The sequence below is a fragment of the Ammospiza caudacuta genome, chromosome 5 (genome assembly GCF_027887145.1).
Source record: "Ammospiza caudacuta isolate bAmmCau1 chromosome 5, bAmmCau1.pri, whole genome shotgun sequence".
NCBI lineage: Eukaryota > Metazoa > Chordata > Aves > Passeriformes > Passerellidae > Ammospiza > Ammospiza caudacuta.
In genome coordinates, this window is record NC_080597.1 from 39,714,935 (window position 1) to 39,739,466 (window position 24,532).

Sequence of the window (24,532 nt, forward strand, 5' to 3'; positions counted from 1 at the left end):
CATTTCTGATGGGACAATGAATTCTCAAGGTGATGCAGAGGAAGACACGGGTTTAGCCTTTGATAGGCTCTGCCTGTCCTGGGGATGGAGAGTGCTGCATCTGCTGCTCTGGTTCAAGCTATAGGAGTCTGCTCTTTTTATTTCTGCTTTCCTCCTTGGCTTGTCCAAGGAGCCAAGATAATGGCCAGTGTAGGAACAGGGAACTCCTTTGGTCATAAGTGTGTCAGATGCATGGGTTGAGTTTGCTTTGATTGGAGGAGATTATTTCCCTGCCCACAGCTGGGGCGTTGCAACTACATGATCTGTAAGGTCCCTTCCAACCTAAACCATTCAATGATTTTATGTAACCTCCTGGCAAGCATGTGTGCTTGCCAGTGCTAGATCCAGCTACAGTCTGCAGCAGCAGCACTGCAGGGTCATGCTCAAGCAGCGTGTACTTCTAACAGCCTGAGGTTCCTCGCTCAGTTCTCTATGAGGATCAAACTGGCAGCTGTCATGAACCCTGAAGTTTAAGGAGAGGACATGTTTAGGGAGGCCCATCAGAAGGCATATGAAAATAACTCATGGATTGTAAACTGTAATAATATAAAAAAATAAATAAATTCTACATGTCAGAATCAATCATTAAAATATTGATGGAGTATAACACAATGGGACCTCAGACCACATGCTATTCCTTCCAGACAAGGATTTTCATCTGCTTCATGAGTTTTTACTTCCATTCTTCCATCCCTCAGTATCTATTTATACATTGGGATATAAAAGCTGTATTTTCAGGATTCCTCATTTAAAGCAAACAAAATATACTGGACCCCTAGAAATAATCACAGCTTTTTCATATCATGAGTTTATAAAATAACAAGAGTTGAACTGTTTTTCTCATGATATTTGTGTCTTCTGGATGTGTGTGGGCAGTATTTTCAAGCTTTTCCCTATCAGCAAGAGATCTAGAAATTTTATTTAACATTAAAAAAAAGGAAATTAAGTTCTCATCTACACTCTGGGACTGGGGCGTTCAGGGAAAAAAACAAAGTAATCTGATATTTGCATTTAAATTGCTATATTTAGAAATAATGGAGTTTCCCCCCCCATCTAATATTGTGCTGTAATAGCTCTGTCTTGTAATTCTGTGTTCCAAAATAAATTCTTATTTCTGATTTCCCCTGTTTCTTCTGCAGTGTAAAGCTGTATGTATCTGCAAGGCACGAGTAGCTGCGAATGAATTTGTGACAGGAAGGGAGACAAGAAGACTTGAATTCATGCCGTCCCACTTCCTCCAGCACTGCCCTTCAGACTTCCCTGAACATCAAGAAACTTCTTTATCTTCTCCAAATCTCTACATACAAACACTCTTTGCCAAGATACCCAAATGGATTTTGCCAAAATCTGACTGTTCCTAAGCTGAGAATTCTGCTAATTGTTTTGCTAAATCTGTGTGTGCACACATATAAATGTATGTATACATATTCTCATTCCTACAGGTGGTCAGCTGCTACTCAGGATGATCTCTGAAGCAGAAACCCAAATCTTTTCTGGCTACCTAAGATATTAGAAAATGACTAACACTGGCATGTACTGTGAAAATATAAATCAGAGCTATTGCTGCAAACTTTGTTCTGATTTTATGGTACACGTACAATATCAATCCAGTTTCTAAATCTGAAAGCATTCTATTATCAGCATTTTGTATCCTTTTTATGAACTTAGAAAATAATGTGCCTTCTCCTCCCTGTACCAGTGACACCTGTGCTCCAGGAAACATTGGGAGAAGCCTAATGAATTTGTTTTCTGCAAATGATTAAGCTATCAGCTTACAAAAATTAAGTTTCAGAAAGACCTCATGAATAAAATCCTCAATTTTCTAATAACAGACATAATCTGGTAAAAACTCCTCGATAATCTTGAAGCCACATACAAATGAAGAATTAAGAAATTAACTTTACTGTCATTTGTAGAGGGCAATAAGCATTGTTAATACACCTCTGCTGGTCAAGCAAGAAAGGCAGAAGGGCAAAACAGCAGAGAACAGCAGGGTGAAAGAAATTATGAGATGTGTCTTAGATGACTGCTGAGTGCTGAAATTTTGACTTAAATAGCTAAATATATAAATACAGAATCAATTAATTTATTAATTTATTTGCTAAATTACCCAAATACAAGTTAGTAGTCAGCTTAATAGGATATTATTTAGAACTAAACTAGACCTGAGCCTTACAGTTATTTTTACATTTTTTGTTACAGTTCTCTTTACAGCCTCCAGTCTCATTTTGGTTTGACAGTAATTCACTAGTCCAAGGGGAGGGAAATAAAACTTTCTCTGCAATGTGAGAGAAGTCTGGACAGAACATCAGATTTTAGCCAGAATCATCAGGGATTTGAGCTTCTGGTTTTGGGGGATTAGCAGTCAGTTGTACAAGATGAATCAAATTCAGGGCTTTTGAGCACCAGCTACTGAAGCCAAATGGAGTGGCAAGCCAGCCAGACATTTCAGAACCGGGTTTGTATAGAAATGTAACTTTTTATAGAATTACAATGTAAGGCAGCAACGAGCATTGAAAATATGCAATGTCTTTCTATTACAGAGGTAATGACACTATCCTGGATTCAATGCAATCAGCTATTATAGCTGTTCCAGATTTTACCACCAGCATTAACAGCACATCATTATTCAATCAGATGCATGCTGTAATTTTATTGGATTTTTGCTGTCTTGTTTACTGGCAGAATGAGGTGTCCTGTTCATACAGGAATGTGCCATTAGAAAACATATCAACACCACTTTAATTTTAAAATTATTAAATAAACTAATGGTAATTTATGTCAATTTATATTTGTGTATGGTTAGTCTCAGTATCTTGGCATTTAAAGTCTCCACCTAAAAGCTGTTGTTGCCACTACCACAGTCTTGTTACAACACACTTACTGTAAATGTATGGCAGATATTTTCCTAGCCTGTAGACAAAGATCCAGATGTAAGAGCACTAAGAAGGAAGAAGGAAAGAACTGATAGATCTTATAAAATCTTTTAAGGCATTTTGTTTTCAGAAGAGTAAGTGCTGTTTTATCTACTCTGTTTCCCGGCTTTTATCAGTTGCTGGATTTACTATATGTAAAATGCAAAATATAAAAGCAGAGATGGTGCCTTTTTTCACCTTCTGGTAAACAGATTAAAAATTCTGCAGATTAAAGATAAATAAGGATTGAAAGTATAAGGACCAATGAAGTTAGAGTGACATTTATACACAGTTCAGTTCTGGAAAAACAACTGTACTGTGATTATGCAAATCAGCCACTCACAACCAAAATGCAGGGATTTACATAACGGAGAAAAAAATTCCTCCCAGTTATGGCTCAGTAACTTACCGGGTTCTTGCACTTTAATTGTATGACTCATTGTAATAAAATTATCCCACTTGCTTTATCCAGAGTGAAATGTATGTTAGGACATTGCCATTCTGAATGATGCGTGTGCTTTTGGAAGCCTACATTCTCCTGTCACAAAATGGGGTGTATGCTCTACTTTAAAGAGATACAAATCAAGAAAAAACCTCCAGATTTTCTGCTTGTACCTACGAAAACCTGGTTTAACCTGGTTTATGTACTGCATCACTGTTCTTGAAATAAATGTATACTGATACAAATAGGTCTTTTCTTTTTCTTGGAACTTTTATTTCCTTATTCTATTAAATTAATCTTTTTTTTTTTTTTAATAAGACTTGTCTTGTGCATACATCACAGAAGAAAACACCAGTATAATTTGAATTGCAATAATTTAAATTGATTTTTATCTTGTACTTTTGCAAAGTGAACTTTTATTGGGAATCCTGGTATCTTCAGTTATCTGGTATGTTTAGACTATTTAAATTCTGACATCTGTGTGTTCTACAAAACTTAGTACTTAAAAAAACAGAATCTTCTATTTTAAGCTGCATGGAAGGAAAAATATTTATTCAGCTAGATGTAGTTTGATGTACCTTTATTAGTGTTATCATGTATTCCATTATTAGAATGTTGTATTTCCTTTTTTTTTTCTATTCAATATAAGCATGACTTGATACTATATAATTTGTAAGACAAAACAGAAAGAGAAGACTACATAAATTAGGCCCTACTATAGTTTGGCCTATTTAGCACTCAAACCAAGTTGATTGCAGGTGAGCTTTTTCACAACACTTTATCCTATTATATATACATCCATTACATCATGATGGCTTCTTTTCCATCTGCAGACATCATAGGCAGAAAAAACTAAAACATTTAATTATTTATCTCACACAGAGATAAACAACAGAGCACTGAAAAGAGGTCCTCTCATAATAAACACTGAGATTTCAAAGTCTTTCCTCTCATGTGGGGATGAACAAGAGACCTTTGGAAGTAAAAATGGTAAAGCACATGAACTAAAAAAGAGGCTTATTCTGATCTGAAAAGATTAGAGAACTTGCTGACTATGACATTTCACTGCCAAGTGTAAGACTCAAATCACATCCTCAGTTCCAATCTACCAGAGGAAAAACCTGATCCATGGTCCTGGGAGTGTTCTTGACTTCCAAGAATCTCTGCTGTCCCCAGTGGAGCCCATGCACCATAGTTCCTCTCTCTCACACAGCAAGAAATTCCCAAAAAGACACTATACCAACAATTTGGTTTGTACTAATTTACATTCTGTTCTGTTTTTAAGAGAGATTCTAAAAAAAATTTTCAGCCAGCTGTAAGAGTTAAGTCCTGAAAACTTTTCTAGCACAATTACATTTTTTTTGGTAAGAGATTGAAAACACCACACGGACAAATTCCCACTAGCATAAACTGAACAATCATGAGAAAATGCTATAATCTTCCAATAGGGAAATGAGGTCTCCTCTGCCCTCCTGTCCCCAATATTTTTTAGACAGCCTTGTTTTGTGTTTATGTTAGTTTATAAATGAAAAATACATACAAATGTGTGTAATGAGGTCCCTTCTTGTAGGATTTATTATTGAGGAAAACAGGCAAAAGAAAGTTATTTGTAATATAAAATGCTCAAATAGGTCATTGGCACTAATCCATATTTAGTATTTCAAAACCACCCCCACACCAGTTCCTTGCCCCTCTGCAGTACAATGAACATTCAGCTTTCTTCTTGAAATGGCAAACCCCCCCCAGTGCAGCAGAAAGCAACAATAAATAGCCCCAGCATTTGATAGAGATCCTGGGATGATCCAAGCACATCTGCAGCCTCTACACTAAGAGCAGACAACTGGAATGGGGTTTGTGACTACCTTAGGTTCACTTCTCCAAGACAACAGTACTGCATGATCTTGGATAACAGACCAGATTTCTAAGATGGTGGCAATATATTCTGGTGTCACTATTAGCATAAGGTACCTTATTTTATAAATAATATGATGTATTTCATAAGAAATAAGATTTGTCTTATGACCTAATATACTTTTCTAAGTAAGCACTTTCATTATCTAACAGTAGGGGCTTTTTTCTTGAAGAGATAATAGAAGTTTTAGTCAGTTCAACTTGAAAAGACTCTCCAGATTGGACTTTCCACTTGTTTTCTTTGTGGTTTTAAAAAACTAAACAGGGGATTCCAAATTTCTCTCTATCCACAAATCTTTTCCTACACCTACCCATTACAGAGTTCCTCATACTGGAAGTCATGCATGCAAAGTTAAAAGCGAAGTTTAAAAATAAGAGGGTATTTACGTAAAAGTCCCATCTATGTTATTTACATAGCGTGGTGAGATAAAAGTTACAAGACACATGTTTCAAATTCTGACTGTCCCTCAATGTCTTGTTTTTTCATTTTTTCTCTTTTTTCTTTTTATTCCTGTATTTTTGTATTTTTGTTCTTTTGTTTTGTTTTCCCATGACATCCTCAGACAATTTTATTTCAGTATGGTCTTCACTGGACTGCATAGATCACCAAAACAATGGCACACAAACTTCTTACCTCTATAACACATTAATTCTTGCAAGTGGGAATTTTGAGTGACAGAGCAAAGCTGTTTCCTATCAATTTATCAAAAACTGCACCTGCCACATTGCCAAGATTCATTTAGAGATAAAAAAATTATTAATATTTGAATTTATTATCTGACTTTATCAGTCACAGCACATTTCTTTACACAAAGGATAGCCTTCTAAAGATGAAAACTCTTACATATGTTAAAATACTTCCCTGGACATATTTAAAATTTACTTTTTTTGGCAAAGAAGTTATTACAGATTGAATTACTTTCTAATGCTTGCTACTAAAACACATACACAGAGCCTTCACCTTCTTGTCTATACAAGTGCCAAAATGATCTGCTGGTAGCATTAGGTAATTTTTCTGTCAGTAACAAAAAGGATTTTTTCTGTATTATACGAAATGCCATTGACAATACTGAATTAGTCCTAGATTTGATACCAGTGTATGCAGAGTAGAACATATCAAACAGATTAAAGAACTCCAGTATTATCATAAACAACAGCAAAAAGTTAATGGTTATATTTTTTTTAATGCGAACAAATTGAGGCCTCAACTTGAATCAATACTTTCTAGCAGCAAAGACCAAATTAGCCCTGCTGACTTTAGTTCTACTAACCTCACAGAAATATATATTTATACTTTTACGTTGTCAGCATAGGTACATGAACTTATGCAAACAGCATTCAGTGGCTTATCTGCTAGAATAACTAGTGGGAAAAGCACAGCTACCTTCATACATGACAGATGTATTACCTGTTTTCTTGTTAAAACTCAATTTTCACATTTCTTTCAATGTTTTCTAATCTCCACAGATTCAAAGTTTCCTTGTTTTCTCAATATGTGTGCGTTCTGGCCAAATATTGCTTTAAGGAAATATGGCCATGCACATTTGTCATAAACATGAAACTAAGTGCTACTAATAGGAAACATTTTACTTATTGGTCCCACAGCCACAGTGAAGTTCTCTAGTTTCAGTTTTAATGATTCAGCAGTAACTCATCAGGAAAAATTACCAAACTAATCTGACATACCAAGAATACACATAAATTACATTTGAGTTGGAGTCTAGTTTTTTCTACTTCAGTAAACTTTGAGGAACTTACAAAACCAGTTTAATCTTGTGATTTTTCTAGCTTTGACTAGAAAACGTGTAGTATGCTGTCTAAATAAATGTCAAAGAAGAAAATGTCAAATTAAACCTAGTCTGCCAACAGAAGCTTTTTCATCAATCACATTTTACTTACGTGGAATTTTGTTCAGTTCATTCATGAACTTCTCTTTTAGCTTCGAAAATGCATCTTCTTTTCCTCCTCCTCCTCCTCCCGGACTGGCTGGCTCGGTGACATTACTTGGAGGGGCTGCTGCTACTGTGGTTGCTGGCGGTGCTGCCAGGGCCTCGTGATGACTTTCACTCACCATTTTAACTCCTGGGTAAGCTGTTGGAAGAAAAAAAGAACAGAAAACCAAAAGGTAATATAATTGAAATGTATCTCTCATCAAGAAATGAATAAATAGGCAGAATATCACTTGGTTCTCCTGCTTACTGGGTAAATATTACTTCATTTCTATACAGTTTCAGGTTCTTCATAAAATATCTATTAGACAAGAGAGAAAAGTATTTTGCAGGGTTAATTTCAGCCAGAATAATTTTATTGCTTAGAGCACTTTTCCAATAGTTTGCATTTTGGAAGTGCTAAATCTGAAACCTCAAAATTCCTGTAAAAATCTCATACAGATTTACATTTTCTCTTCAGCTTGAAAGTATAAGCAAATTGGGTAATAAATGCCCCTATGTGCAAATTTCAATGTATTTACATAATTATTTTTCTGTGGGAATTACAGAGGTGTGGATCATGGACAGAGTTTCTGCATATGAAATAAATAAGGTGATAAGGACATAATAAAAACACTGTGATTTCCTGTCAAAGTAATAACCTATTGTTTCCTATTTAAAACTGTGTATTAAATAGAAATTGATTTGCATGCATTTTTATCTTCACTAAGTGAAGACAATTTTCCTTCAAGTTATTTTGTGTGACACTTGCTACTGACAACATTCTCTTAAATTATTCAGATGTCTTACTGTATTCATGAAAATACAACATGTGTAGGGAGTCTAAATGCAGCCATTTTGAAATATCCATGAGGCTGTCACAAGCATAATCCCACATCAGCATATTTTTAATTTCATGTTGTTTAATGGGCATTATGGATAACCTTTGAGTGTATATTACTGTGTTGGGTGTGCAAGGCCAGGTGTTAAGAGTGGGCTGGCTACCGGCTGGCATCAGTGGGAAGCTGCCAGAAGCCTCTCCCATGTCCCTCACAGCCAATTCCAGACAGCCCCTGGATGGACGCACTGCTGACCAGGGTCGAGCCATCAGCCATGGTGGCAGCACCTCTGGGATAACTGGTTTAAAAAGGGCAAATACTGCTGGACAACTGGGAAAGAGAAGTGAGAATAAGTGAGAGGAGCAGCCGTGCTGGCACTGTGGGCAGAGCAGGAGGAGGGGAGGAGGTGCCCCAGGCACTGGAGCAGAGATTCCCCTGCAGCCCGTGGTGCAGGCCATGGTAAGGCAGGATGGGACCCTGCAGCCCATGGAGGCCCATGGAGGAACAGAGATCCACCTGCAGCCTGGGGAGGGCCCATACTGGGGCAGGTGGAGGCCTGAAGGAGGCTGTGACCCTGTGGGAAACCTCTGCTGGAGCAGGGGCCTGGCAGGAGCTGTGGCCCCATGGAGAGAGGAGCCCACAGTGAGCAGGTTTGCTGGCAGGAGTGGTGACCCCATGGAGAACCCACTCTGGAGCAGTGTGCTCCTGAAGGACTGCACCCTGAGGGAGGGACCATGCTGGAGCAGATTGTGAAGAGCTATACCCCATGAGAAGAACTCAAATTAGAGAAGTTACTGGAGGAAGGGATCCTACACTGGAGCAGAGAAAGTGGGTGAGGAATCCTCCCACTGAAGAGGAGGGAGAGCAAAGACAACTTGTGATAGACTGACTGCAACCACAATTCCGCATTCCCCTGCACTGCTGAGGAAATCCAGAGTGAAGTTAATCCCTGGAAGAAGGGAGTGGGGAGGGAAGCTGTTTCAGATTTAGTTTCATTTCTCAATATCCTACTTTGCTTTGATTGGTAAATTAAGCCAATTTCCCTAATTCAAATCTGGTTTGACTGTGACAGCAATGAGTGATTGATGTCTCCCTGTTCTTATCTTGCTCCTCCACTGTCCAGCTGAGGATAGGAGGGATAGAGCAGCTTTGGTGGGAACCTGGCACCCAGTCAGGGTCAGCTACCACAGTCACATAGCAAAGAATTTTGGGCTAGTGGGATGAAGATGAGAAGATATGATAGAAATTCCTGCAACACAGGAAGGCTAGCTGAAATGTTTATTCAGTTTTTGAAAACAATGTTCTGATTTTCTGCTGCATCATAAATATCACTGATCTGAATAATTTAAGAAAACAGAAGGAGAAAGGGTTTGAAAAATAACAAACATTCATTATTGCTGAGTATACAATTGCTCTCAGCTTCAAAAGGCATTTGGCCTTTGAGCTTTTCCTGAGAAATTTAAACATCAACATAGGAATAAAACACAACACATCAAAATTGAAGGGGCATAAGAGCATCTGACTGCATGCAACATGATCAATCATGACCTTTCTTGTCTTACATGATTGTTTTCATGGATGTTGCGCTCAGATCACTAAATCAAGAGGAGATTTGACTTTTTGTCCTTCAACTTTAGTTGTACGAGTCTGCAGTCATGAAGATCTGTAGGCACAGGCCTGACTGCAGGCAGAATGAACTTTCTGAAATCATCCTCACCATTCCTATCATTAAACAGGGGTTTGCACACGGGTGTAGTCTGGAATACAAAAGCCATTCTCCAATACTCCTGTATGATGAAAAACATTTTAACAAAATAAGGGGTTGGTATTGCTTAATTTAGTGAATATTTTGTAGCAATTTTATTGATGCAGCAGCAAATGAAGGGGTATTCCCTGCCTACCCATCACTTCTGTCCTTGCTCTCAAGTCCCTAGCCTAATATAAAATCATGTTGATGTTGACACAGAATGTGTATACAATACATCTCTATAAATATTTCATAAGCATGTGGTCTTAACTATTTCCCTGCAACAACATGGGAGCAGTTCACTATCAAAAGCAGACCAATGTCAATGGAAAGATTCCAGTTAATAGTCATAAATTTGGCTCAAGCCTGAGGTATCTGTATTTCCCCAACTGCCTCACAAAACAACAAAAAAAATCAAGTAGTCCATAATTTTGGTAACAAATAAAATGTCAGCTCTTCCAGACTAAGAGACTTTTTCCATATGCTCTGATGAATGCCAAACAGTATGAAGCATAAGCTGTAAACACTAGTGCTGTTTTATGTTATAGCATTTTGTCAATGAATGTCACTTAAATCAGAAGGAAAGTTTTATATCATAATTAAATCAAAACAAAATTGCTTAATTAGAATATATTGCTTAATTAATTCAGGCCTGGCAGTTGACTATTTTATTTAGCAATGGAAGACACAATTTGCAGTGACGACTTTCAGCTAATTAAAAATTAAGGCAAATGTAATTTATTTGCTTCTAGGTTTTGAACTATATTTTGAAAATATATTCAAAGAACAAATTTGAGGCATTACACTTTGATTTACTTAAAAGGAGGAAAAGCCAACAAAACAGACTATCCTGTGATGTCCAGGAACAATCCTCAGTAGATTCCTAGTGCAGTTAGAGGTCACTATGTCTAATGAGGCACGCACAAATGGTTTGAGACTTGCCACAGAACCTTCAACCTTTACATGCCAATGACACTGTCCTGATATTTCAAAAAGGTGTGAGGGGGCTGAAAAAAGAATCTTGACTCAGAAAAAGCTCTCTGCAAAGAGCATGTGCCCACTTGCTTATAATATCTGAGGGCTTTTGTAAGTGTAATGCTGCAGCTTTCCACAATAACAGTATAAGCACCGTGGCAGTATTAGAGACTGCAGAATACAGAATAATTATATTTAAACTGGCCTTTAAAAAAAACGGGGTTACTTGAGTGCTGCAGTGCATTGCTGAAGGTAAAGATCTACAAATCATTAGCAGATTCTCTCCCATTTATGAAATGGTAGTTGCAAGCAAAAAAGTCTTGTAAATTAAAAAATGAAATGTCATCCCACTCAACTATGATTTTCAGTTCAATGTTCACTGCAACGTTTATAGTGCTATCTATGAAATATTATGTTTCATGTGCAACATCCAGTCATAAATTAGAGTACATTTTTAATTGTACAATATAGGAGTGTGCCTCTTGTTGATGGAGTGACAAAACTGTCCTTTGTCCCCTCAAAAAGGAAAGAAGCCCAGAAGTTTCTCTCCTCAATTAGGTGAAAAAGACACTTCATAGGCTTAGGGGACTTCACCTCAAACTTAAGGACAGCTAATTGGACAGAAACTAAAAGTCCCGCGTGGGCAATTAACTAGAAAAAGGAGGGAACAAAGACACTAATCACTTTTGTAAGGTGTTTTACCAGGAGCAAGAATGTCTAGCACCTAGCTCAGTCTTTCTCTGTTTGTTATTTTGCCTTTTATTAAACCTTTTTCTTTCCAATACTGCAACAGAAGCCATCCTGCTGATGTTTATGCCTCCAAGAGCAGCTAAGCTATCCTGGGTATGTTATAGGCCTCTGAGAACTTATTAGACCTGGCTTGAGGAGGTTACTATATCAGGAGAGAAAATTACAATTTAACTTCCAAGCTTCTATAAAATGTAGCACAGACTATATTTTCTGACCACATCAATTCTTTGGCATACCACTGCCCATGCACTGGCCAGTAGTGCCACATAGTCATTATAAGACATGCAAAATGACACAATGGACAAACACGTGGAATACTTTGAAGTAATGCTTGTCTCTATTCAGAAGTAGGTATGTGTTGACTGAAAATCCAGTTGAACCCTTGAGGAGACCAGGCATTTTGAGCTTTACTGTTCCCTATGCAAGAATAACTCTGACAAACATGAATTATCAGCTCAAACTTCTACATAATTTCCTCTGAAAATGGAGCATTTGAGAAATACACATATACACACTGGAGATTTGTAAGAAGCAAGGGATTTTGTTATGGAGGTACAAAGTACTGGCTGACTGCCCTAGTATGTGCTGGTATGGATCCTAATGGAGAGAGTGCCATTGGAAAGCACCTCTAAAGAAAATGGTAAAGCAGCAATGTCTCTTAGGAGAAGAGTAAAGAGGCATAAAACCTCAGACATGGATGAATTGAACAGAGCATTGAACAGAATCTGGAAATCACAGTTGAAAGAATGTGCTCAAAGGGCAACAGTCTGCAAACACTCTGGCATATGCAAAGATGTGGACAACTTGGGAAGACTAATCTCAGGGGAAATTTTAAACTTTTTTAAAAAAACTGAATAGTCAGAAAATTATGAGATGGGATGTCCACATTGATTCACACAGAAGGGGGATTTTCTGGAATGAGCAAAACTCAAGAACAATGTATCACCTTCTGGAAAATCTTGGGGAGAATTATGATAGCCTTACAAAAAAAAAAAAAAAAAAAAAAAAAAAAAAAAAAAAAAAAATAATAACATGCCAAAAGGCAGGAAAGTTAATTGGTGTGTTTCTATGTGGCTAAATTACAGTGGGTGTACCACAGCAGTTGCTTAATACATAATCTTATAGGTGTAAAATCAGCAACATTCCTTCTACATGGTGGATTTCAGACAATTTATATTTGCTCATTTCTCCTCTTATCTGCTGAATCCAAGCTGCATGCAGGGAGACAGTAAACAGGTCAGGCATCCCACGCTGACCAAATAATTACCTCCCAATGAGAAATTTTCTGGAAAGTGTCCTTTTACTTTACTGCCTCCTTTTTGCCATACTAAAAATTAAAATTAGTGAAATTATTAAAAACATAGAACTACAGTGTTGTTATGAGTAGTTTAAGTTTTCAGAAGTAACTGTCATCATTCTTGCAATGTTTAATGCTGCAACTGTAGTAGAGCTATTGACTACACTCCAGATGTAAATTGGGATCTATACTGTTAAATGGTATTTCTTGGAAAGCTTATTGTTTCAGCATACAAAATATGTTCAACCCAGCAGTCACATCCAATGTAATGGATGTAATGTAATAACAAAACTTCTCCAAGAAAGAAGAAACATCTCACAGTTGTGTCCCTCGATCATTTTTGTTTACAGCACCTGAACACTGAAAGAGAAAGCAACTATTAGCTTTTAGTGCCAGTATACCCAGGGTAAGAATGCAGTATTGCCAGAGAAAGGTTTGCACCACATTGAAAATATACCTCATTCCATCAGAGTGTTTTTCATGAAATTAATTAATCAGAAGATGGGATCATTAGCAGAATGTTTAAAGGTACCTACAATAAGGGATCTCTTCTTAGATTTAGGCATTCTGGGATGTTAATAATACATTTTTTGCTCATTCATCTTCCTACTAATGAAATAGGTTATCTTTGTAACTTCAGTAAAGGACAGTTATTTTAAAAGACAAGCTCAGAAAAGAGACTTTCCTGGCCTTTTATAAAGATGAGACTGTAAGTACATTTTCAGAAGAATGGAAGGTAATGGCAAAGATGTATCAAAACAGCCTTTTTATGGCTACCACAAAGGTTTACAATGCAATCCAGATTTAGTACTACTTTAGAGAAGGTACATGAAAGGCCAACAGTTCACAGGGAAAAAAAGTTCTGATGAAGAACCTTGGTATGAGAATTCAGGGGTCCTCTCTGTGCTCCTATCAAGGCACAAGAAATGTCCCAGCAAAATTCCCACCTGCCCCAGAGTGATCCCTGCACCTCTTTCAGTGGAAAAGAGAAACTTGTCTTGCTGCTATTTATGAAACATGAACTGATACTTCCCAGATGCCATCTGTACATCAGCTCTTTAACACTGCTTTCCAATGCTTGCTGCTAATACCACAGTAATAGCAATTGGCTGAATGAACTGAATAAACAAGATAAAGCACCTAAATCTTCTCCCCTAAGCCAATGGCTATGTTATTGCTCAGTTTTAAGAAATGCCCATGCCTGCATGCCCAGTCCTGCCAAAGGAGTATCACTTGCCCTGGAGCAGGCTGGAGGAGCACAGACAAACAGAACTGTGAGATGGTGAGCCAGGAGTGATGAGGATCCAATACATGGAGGGGGAGACATCTGAGCCAAACTTTAAGCAAGTGTGGGGGAAGAACAGCAGTCACATACCAAGTCAGGCAGAAGTGCTGCAACCCCAAAGCAGCAAAGAGAAGGAGAGCTTGGCAGAAATATTTTACACTTAGCAAAAACATAAAGTTTTGAGGCTGACAGTTATCTACAGCACATTCCTGGACCAGGAAACAAATCTTTCCATTATTAGATATGAGTTCCATATGAGTCTCCAGAATTCACTTAAAATAAACAAATATTTTTAGAAAAACATCTCAAAGACAATCACTTGATGGCCAAATATAATTAATTCTCATGAGAAAGTGAAATATTCTCAGATTTCCAGTCTAATATTCACACTGCAAACCTATTATTTGAATATGAGTTGCATCAAAATAATAGCCAAGTCTCTGTGTACTCTTCTTAGCCTAATTCACTTTTTTAGTATATCTGTTAATCTAGAAAATATGAAGAATAAGCATAGAATACTTCACAGTTCTCTGTTACAATAAAACTATTTTATTTAATTGAAATCATTATAATGGAGCATTTCATGTCCAAGCATGTTTCAAAGCTAACCATATAATGTCACAGAAAACAGTTTGTCCAGGGACAGCAAATCACCTGCAAATTTTTGGGAGGGATATGGACATTGTGAGCACTGGAGAAAGACAAATTCTTCTGTCCACAGCACAAACTGCAGGCTTCTCTTTCATCTTCCTGTGCAGCCATCTATTAAATATGGCAGAACTGCTTGAAGTATAAGACTTTGAAATATCTTATACTAAAGTCTACGGAAGAGAAACTTTGTCTTGAATTTTCAGGAAGCACCAGAGTCTGATATGCAATCTATGAAAAGCTAATCACTGTATTTTGGAGTACCAAGATATGCAAGATGTATTTTCAGATTCAGTCCTTAAGCTGTTGATAAGACCACAATTAATTTCGCTGAGAGCAGTGAAGTTGGTACTATTTTCTTTGCAGCTAAAAGCCATAATTTTTTGACTGCACTTCAAACTTCTGCTCCTGCAATGCAGAAGAGCACATGGAAGCCAGAGAATTCACAGCAGTTACAGAGAAATATCTCTGCTTAGGTCATACTGCAAAGTAAGTCAAGAGGGATATCAAGAAAGTCAAAGTCAAGATTCACTACATAAATGCCTGACCATGTTCTGAAACTTATATTTTCCTCTAAGTATATGATATTTCTTAGTCATTTGATTATTTTGTTATTTAGAGGTAACGAGGAAGGAGAGAGCCCTGTGTCTCTGGATGTTGATGTTACTGTAATGTTTCAGCAGCAGTGAGGTTACCTGTCAAAGCTTCACAGCATGTACAATTTAAACCCTCTCTCTTCATCTACTATAGCAATTTCTGCTTTAAAATGTCTGAGCTCCTTGATAATAGCTAGTTATTAATAGAAATAAGGGAAAGAAAGAAAGAAACTACTGTAATTTCCTCCCACATGATCATTCTGTCATCTTTCACACTTGCATCTCATTTCCTGAAGCTGCAATCTGTGTTTCTACTCCCCTGGTATTTACTTCCAGACTTCCTTTATACAGCAGTGTAAGACAAAGGAATTTATATAAAAACTAGTGTTCAACTGAATTTAAGCATGAAATTCAAATGCAGTCCACAGAGAGTTCTTGCTGTTCCAAAATCATTTTAGAGTAATCTTACAAATAATGAAGCCCTTTACATCAATACATTTTTTGTTGTGTATATTGCATAAAATCAATTTATGTTCCCATATGTGGCTCCTGTCCAATCAATGGCTCCAATAAAGCCTATAAATTAGTGAAGTGCCATAGAGCTTGACTATGACACAGTAAAATTCACAAGGAACAACATAACAGAAATGGTAAAATAATACAGAGAAATGCTATTAATATTCTTGCTTTGGCACAGCCTTAAATTCACTTTTTGCCCTTTGAATTTTCTTTTTTATCAATATTTCTTATATGCCCCAATTTCTGCAATCAGTAACCATGGGGCTAGCAAAATTAACTGGGTACATGCACTAAGGAACCAAACTGAGATGAGCTGAGATGTGCAGCTCAGGGCTATCTCGCACATTAGTTCAGCCTTGGACTTAGGCTGTGAAGTAACTGGTACCTCAGAATGTGACTCTGACAAGTGACTATATAAAAATGGCACCTTTTCCCCGAGAAGGATCTGCTCTCTACATATGTTCAGTCATATATGCTGAATTTAATGAGTACCACATTTAACTTCATCATCGAGTGTTTTTTCACCATTACATCCACACTATTATAAAGCTAAGGGAGCAAGGAAAATGCAGTAAGATTGTATTCCTCATCTCCATCATTAATGCAATTTCAAATGGAACTTCAAAGTCCTTTGAGAACTTACTACAGATCACACAGTAAGCTCATGAAATTTGGGTTACATCACTTGGTGGTAGGTGGGAAAAGACAACAGTTCAGCTAGTTTTTCAGATGCTATGATAAAATTATGCTTATGGTATTTAGAAAAATGTAAATAGCTGGTATTTGGCATTAAAGCTTTAGATGCATCACCCTAGTGTAGTAATGGGAAAAATACCATGTGAGTGAATTTTGTAGATCAAACTTTGCAAATTCTGTATGATCAAGATTCAGAATTTTCAGGTACATTCATTCTAGTTTTAAAAAAATCTCAGTATGTCATCACAGAGCTCTCAATCAGACATGTGCAAAGTACCCGTGTGAGCACAAAGACATCTTTCTCTAAATACATATCATAGGTATATTCCTCCCACGTGAGCATTAATTATACACTACTATTATTGCAAGAGAGGAAACAATGACAGTTTGAGTCCAAGACTTTTCTTGTGAACAGAGGAGGAAATACACAATTTTCATAAGTTGTGATGCTGTCAAGATTTTTCAGGGTTTTCTTCAGCCACATCATTGCAGTACTGAAATCGGGAACAATGATGCAAAACCATGAAAAGCAGCTGACTGATTGTGACAGGTTCTGTTAATTGCAGCTACATGAAAATTATTGTTTCTTGAATGTTACCAGTGAAGGAAAGAACATGGGGACACAGGAAGCATCTGCACTTAGATTTGGTTCTTAAGTTAAAATATTCTCTAAAAAAAGTTAGTTGATATTTATGGTTAATTATTCTACATAGATTTTTTAAGACAATCTTATCAGCACATGGAAGTAAAATGGCAAAAATTGAAACTAATTGTCCCATAATGACTGACACTTTTTCCTCCTGTTGAGAATGCTATGCCATCATCCAATAGCCTTCTGCACACAGCAGGAAGGAAAATTACCAATCAATTACATGATATTTAATTTCCAATTTGAAACATTTTTCTACTGAAAGAAAGAAAGCAAAAAAATCCTAATTTGAGGCTAATAACCATGCATTTCCTACAGTGTTTTGGAAAGACATCTTTTAAAAGATGCCCTTATGCATATCCAAAATTTTTAAAATAACTGATAACCTTAAAATGAGGCAGTTTATAAAGTATTAGTATAAGCACTGATTTCTGCTGTTAGTACAACTATTGCTTATTCTGCAATCAGTTTAGCAAGGATTCCAACTACAAGAATGTTGCATCCAGCTCATGCATGAGCAATACTAGAGAGAACAAAACTCCAGAATAAAGATGAGGAAGTAACAAAATGAAATAAAAAACAGAACTACTTGGTTTTTTTGTTGCTGTTGAAATAAAGTTAAGGATAAATGGTAATTTAGGGATTTTCATAGGTTTAAAACTTCTAGGACTTTTTGCACATGGAAATGCTTGGTATGGTCATATTCCCTTCTCTTCTGTAGACCCGAGAAAGCCTGTATGATAAAGCTTTGAATTCCCTTGGACAGATGACAGCCTAAGCCTAAGGTTATCTTCAATGAGTGAGTTCTCATCACTTGGGTTTTGCATAGCCAGTGTTGCTACCTCCAAGGGAAGAGTCACCACTGTTCAGCTTTTGCAAAAAAGGACTTGCATGCCTGTCTTCTGGCATCACCTCTCAGAAGGTGCTGGAGGCAGTTCAGAGAAGAAGCAAGATTTATGAGTCACTTCTGTTTTTAGCACACCCTGCTGACTAGACAGCTTCTCACTCAGCATGCTGGCTGCTGAGCAACCCATTTTGAGGTACTCACATCCTCCGGATACTGTACAGGAAGCTTGCTCTGAAGCTGTGACACAGTCCAAGGATGGAAGGAGCATGGGTATTCGTAAGCACAGCATCAGGAATTCTCTAATCTAACCCACAACCTCAATTTGCTCTGCTTTCATAAATAGGATGACAGAAGCAGTCTGGTGTCTCTGCCTGACGTTATGGCCCTTCTGTGTCATGAATATTCCTGGAGGTTCTGCACAGGTTTGAAAGAAACTTGGTGGACTCAGGCCAACTGCTATGCCTGGGCTGCATTCTGAAAGCAGCCCTTCTGCATGCCTCTTTCAGATGGCACATCCCAGAGTATCATGCCCTTTTAGACTGAGGGATGGATCTACCCTAGATCTGGACAACAGTCTGCAGCAGCATTCTGACTGAGACAGTGATTGATAGATCATTCTGCCTCATTAGCCACTTACTCCTGCAGGAGGGCAACTAAGGTTAGTGTTATTGCCAAAACAACCTGAGGGAGCTAGAAATCCTACTTAATAGGCAAGGCTGATTTATTGCTACTGCTGGCTTTCCCAATTTTGTTCTGGGCACTTCTTTCCTCTGACCCAGTACAGTGCTCTTTGTTTTAAACCACTGATTCAGTAGATGTTCAGGAGAAAGTGTTGTTCATCAAAAGTGTTTAAGTAGGATAATTCAGTTTTTCAGTTTGTGGATGGAAACTTGGGCAAATTTTACTTAACCTATGGGTAATTACACTTGGAACACTCTGAACAGCTCACTGGTTACAGGATAGTTACAGGAATGTTGTTTTTAACGCAGCCCAATAGATATTACTATGGCAGTTAAGTCTCTAATAGCTAAACACCTTGGAGCATGTTGTCACACATCCTAAGTTTTCCTGTAGATTTAGCTGATTGAGTTAATTGTCCAACTGAGACATCAGAAGAAGGGCTGAGTGTACACTAAGTGCTATACAGTTAACATTTACACAGAAAGAAAGAAGTTCTGAATAAGCAAAGAATTCTACTTTGGATAGACTTATTGACATAATTTAAAAAACAACCTGTTATGTTTCAGTTTTTATTTTCTTGATGGTCACATTTAATTGAATGCTTCAACTTTTGTTATTTTGTGGTTTCCTTTTTTTTCTCCCTTATTTAGTTTACTGTAAACCTCTATTGGTCAACACTCCTTCTATAACCATAATCCATTTAAAACAGAAAACAAAAAAAACCTTATTGATCATATTTGCAAAGTAAGTAAGATTTGCAAAGGAAAGTAAGATTATCTGTTGTCACAGAATGAAGAAAATTAGTTATGTGTTCAGTTCCCACTTTTTTTAAGATCATCATAGCTAGTGTAAAACTATGCATCTTTATCTAACTTTTAGCTGAAAAATGTAACTTCTGCTATTATGTGATCTGTGGCCTTCTGGGTGTGACAGAGCAGACCTGAAGGTGGGGAGAGTTTCAGCACTAAGGGTACACACCTTCTGAGGTCATGTGCTACCCAATGTTTGGCTGGTGAACTTGGCCTACAAGGAAGACGATACACAGCAAGAGGTTCATGCCTTTTACTGCTCAAGAGGAGCAGCCAGGATAAAAAAGTGATAATTTTAACTTCCTTTAGATCTTCTGGTAGCTGGTTATTTTTTGCCCTCTGCAATTTCTAAATCAAAGTGAATTGCTCTGGAGAAGGAAGAGGGTCCTGAGCCAAACAGAAGCATGATGTAGGGAGGCTAGCATGGCCTTTAAGCTTCTTTCAGTACATGTGTTTCTGCTTTGTGACATGGGCATTTCTTCTTCATGAATGCATGTAAACATGGGACTGGACTCAAATGATAATTCCAGCACTACTTGCAAGAGCCTGGTACTCTATAATGAATGCAGAACTAATTATTAAAGAAAATCTTGGCTTCCTCTAAAAAACTTAGAGCTAAGAACTTTCCAGAGATTATACCAACATTATAAAGCATAAGAACAAAAGAATTCAACATGACTGATGAAATTGTTTGCTTTTTCTTTAGAAGAAAGTAATAAATAAGTCAGCATTTCAAAGTTGTGTGAAGAGAAAAGCTATTTCAGAGAAAGCACACGGATGCATTGTTCTGTAGCAGGGGAATTTGATGAGCTCCAAAAATCTCTTTGGAAGAGAAAAGATGTATTATAGTATGTGAAAAGAAGAAATCTTCAGTAACAGGCCGTTATCTAGCTGCTAAGGGCTGCTTCTCAATGAAAACAGAGCAGAACAGAATGGATAGTTTAAGCACTGTGAGGTAAAAGCAGAAAATTGGACTTAGAGCACAAGGGACATTCACAATAGAATGAAAGTGGATGCAGTAAAGTGTTAAGAATGTGACAAGAAGATTATCATAAATATAAGAGACAAAAGTCAAGGTTTTGCCTTCACTTCAACAAAGCCCTTGGAGAAAAAAAAAAAAAAGGGAATTAGCCCTGTTGGAATGTACATTAGCAAAGAGAAAAGAAAGATGAAAAGCAGAATACCCTTTCAAGGTCATTTTAAACTAAGCAGCAACTACTAAACCTCTAATTACAAGCCTGCAATTCTTGTTTATTTATTAGCAATTGCTAGCAAAAAAAGAGATAAAAAGCTTAGTTCAACATAGTTTTGAAGTTCATTCTGTTCATATTTTTGCTGCCAAAAAGCAAATAGAATAATTGAAAATTATTTAAACCTAGAAAATAAAGACAAGTTTGTAAATGAAAAGGTCATTATCTAATTGTTTTTCCACACATCAAATAACATGTTTTTCTTGTCTTCTGCCCTTTACAAAAAAACTAACAGCTTTACCTTCACAGAACACCTAAATAAATGAAAGCCAAGGCATCTTCTCAGAACTTAGGAACAAGTACAGCTTCCATGCTGTACACACATGCATTCCACTTTTCGTTGAAAAACTAAACAAGCCTGGAGGCAAGTTGAGAAGTTTCCACCAAAAGCCCCTTGCTATTAAGATCCCTAATGCAGCAACTGTGTTTCAGCCATTACCAGCTATCACAATAGGAGAGAGAAGCAGCATTAATGGCAAGGAGTGATATTTGTTTTTAATCCACAGGCATAAGCCGTATCTGGAATTTTCATTACCTTTTCAACCATTTGAAAACAGTAATTGTTACCTCTGTTAAATGCCTTCTCTTTCTAAACCAATACTCTCCAAATGTAAATGGTAGTCACAGCTGCAAAGGGATCTACTGCCAAAATACACTACTGGGAGAGAAGAAAATATAGTGGCAGGTGGCTCTCTCCCAAGTGGAGAGTGCTGTCTCCCTGAAACACTGTTGGCTCTTGTAAAAGAAATGCTAAAGAGCAAAGAACTCCAATATCAGCCAGGCTTTGTCTGTCAGTGAATGCTATTAATGGGAACAAACTAAAGGTTTTACCTTTAGTAGAAAAAGATGGAAAGGCTCAGGAGGGCTGAAGCACTGGGATGCCTTTTACTGCACACAAGGTGAAAGTAGTCAAAATTTTATAAAGATACTTTTTTAGCTAGGTTGGAACTCAGCAGTAGTGTTTACTTCCCTCACTCTTACATTTCTTACTCTTTCTGTTTGCAGATTCCTGACTAAAGCCCAGTGATTGCTTCACTAGATGTTTGCCTATCCCACATTCCAGTCCCATGAGTTTATTACCAGAAGGGAACAGTTGAAGGAATCAAAGCTCAGGGAGGTGATGAAGCCCCTTAGTGCAGCTACACCAAGCAAACTGATGGCACAACACTTCAGGAAATACATATTGCCTGTGATATGGGAGGAGCTCAACACAGCAGCTTTTCCTGCTGATAGAGTGAACTCAATTAAAAGTGGGGATCTACAAGGTGAGAGAGAGCAGCAGAGAACTGCCCTATAGCACAAAGTCCTCCGGTCAGAGCTCACTTCAGAGGGAACTTACCTGCAGCTGTGTCAGGAGAACACTGAAGTTATCATCTGAAACTCTCAAAAGACACTCCTGAAGCCTTTTGTATTTCTACCTTTTTATCTAGCATAACAAGAACTTATATGCTCATTATATATTTTACTGGGTCCTTTGCAATGCTCAAATCAAGAACTTTTAGATTTACAGTACAGACACTTACTAGCTCATTTTAGTATTCACAGTAGTAGATTCTGAATCTAATCTTTGCCTTGTTACAAAAACCCTTGTAAGACACGAAATAAATGGATACTGGAGTGTTAAGTATCTATATTCTGCTTAGGAAAGGCAATGACTGCCTAGCATTTACAGCAGGGATTACAAGCATGACAGTTAGGTACATTTATTCCTTCTCTATGCAATTATTTCTAGCTGGCAAATTTGAACTTTGCTTATTTTTGTCGAAGCCTACTCACACTCCTTGTGACAAACCATCCTGGAACAAAACTGGCAAGTGACACCCGCTGTGAAATGAGAATCTGATCAATCATAAAAGTTGTAAATTATGTTGAAATATACTGAATAGCCTAAAAGGCTTTTAGGGCTGCCTTTATACCTTCATACATGGGCAGCCTCAGGGACATGTTGTAACAGGCCTTCAGTCTGGATATCATAACTAGCACACTCTGGTGCACTGAAGGAGCATCGACATGCAGGAAAGGTTACAATCACTTTTTATCACCCGATATCCCAGCACAACCTGCATTAACATTGGGCTTTTCTTCTACCTATTAGGTGGTTTTAGCCCCTTCCCCTTGCTCATGGCAGTTTTTCACTCTCCCCTTCTTCTTTCTGGTGTGTGACTCATGCTACCCTAAGAATCACATTTCTCTGCTTCATTAACCAACTTTATTCTATCTTTTTAGATCCCTTCTCTAGAAATTTTTCGCTTCTCTATATTCTTCCACTCTATCTGTATCTCAATCCCTGCAGTCACCGTGCAATCTTAATAGATTTAGCTATTCATGCCTTTGAAAAATCTCCTCCTACACCTGCATAATTCTCCTGCTATGCAGCAAAACTCTTTCTTACTTTTAGCTCCCCTCTCATCACTTCTCCCTTCCTGCCTCTGTTCTATTTATTCAATTTCGCTTATCTAACTGAGGCCATAGTTATGTCAGCAGATCTCTGCAGAGCAGACATGTCAGCACAACTTCTAAGCTATGTTGTTATTCTGATAGAAAGAGTTTCTGCCAGCCTATATTACCCAATTTCAGTAGACAGTGTAACTGCACCAGCAACTGCACCTCCTCTTCAGCACTTGTTCTTCCTACACCCATGGCGCCAGTGGGTCAGCAGCTACAGAACAGTCAGGCTGTTCAGCCACACTTGTCAGACAGTCCTTGATGCAGAGACTTTACTTTCAGAACAACAACAAACATGAAAACGCAACAAAGAATGGTATTTATGGTGCAGCAAGAATATCTGCTTGAATGCATGTATAGATCCTGATATTCTGTGTGTCTATCTAAATGGGCTAAGGAAGGGGCTCAGTTTGGGGAGTACAACATCAATGCTCAGCACTTCAGCAGAAGCAAATAAATACACTAATTTAGCATAGTTGCAGTGAATAACAACCAATTATTCTCAGGTCTCTTTTCATAAGTCGCAACTGCTTAGGAGTGATGGAAATTTTAATTTTAAATGGCCCTTGTTAGAACACAAGACTGTAAAAAGATTTGTGTAAGAAAAGACATTACAATAGCAGAGAAGACAATGGGCTGTTTTTAGCAAGCCTGTTCATCTAATTGTGTTTTGCAGCCTAATGATGCTGTACAAAACTTAATTGACTATACTTCGAGCCCACCACTTCTAATGGAAGCTAGTACTGAAAAAGTAAAAGGAAACTGGATCTCAAGAAAGGGAATCAGGGATGATTTTTAACTTCTGTTACTACAGATCTCTGTAAACTCTTTCAGGTTTATATTCCAAAAAGTTTCTTAGATTATGTTCTAGGAATACAAAAGAACTTCTCCATGCTGGGACACGAGAAAGAAAGTATTTGAAAGAAAGAAACAAAATGTACTGGATGTGACCTTTGAGAAGAGAATTGTAATGTGACCTAAACAGTCTTCTCCCACCCTCTTTGAAGCCACTTTCACAACCCTCATTCTCATTCTCAAAGTCTCATTTCTTTGTTCACTTATAAAACTGTCAGCAGTAAAGGACTGGAAGTAACCTCCCATGACAGATTACTACACAACAAGCTGGTTAAGAATTTCTTGCATGCCTGTTTGAAGCATTTGATTCTAAATACTGCCAGCCAATATATACTACATTGGATGGGTACTAACCTATATTATACTAGATGGAATATAGATTTAATCTAGTATAGTAAATCTCTATAAT

General features: G+C 37.5%; 1 protein-coding gene across 5 annotated transcripts in view; it reads right to left on the bottom strand.

The window, feature by feature from the left end:
• The window catches only part of SYT1 (synaptotagmin 1), a 333,546-nt gene that overhangs the window by 116,888 nt on the left and 192,126 nt on the right, over positions 1-24,532 (bottom strand). For 3 of the 5 annotated variants that reach the window (XM_058805520.1, XM_058805516.1, XM_058805518.1), the window contains one exon: positions 7,207-7,401. In XM_058805520.1, the coding sequence (XP_058661503.1) occupies positions 7,207-7,381 (175 nt within the window). In that variant the 5' untranslated portion in view covers positions 7,382-7,401. The remainder of the gene's footprint in view (positions 1-7,206; positions 7,402-24,532) is intronic. The other 2 variants (XM_058805517.1, XM_058805519.1) reach the window with 1 other exon arrangement.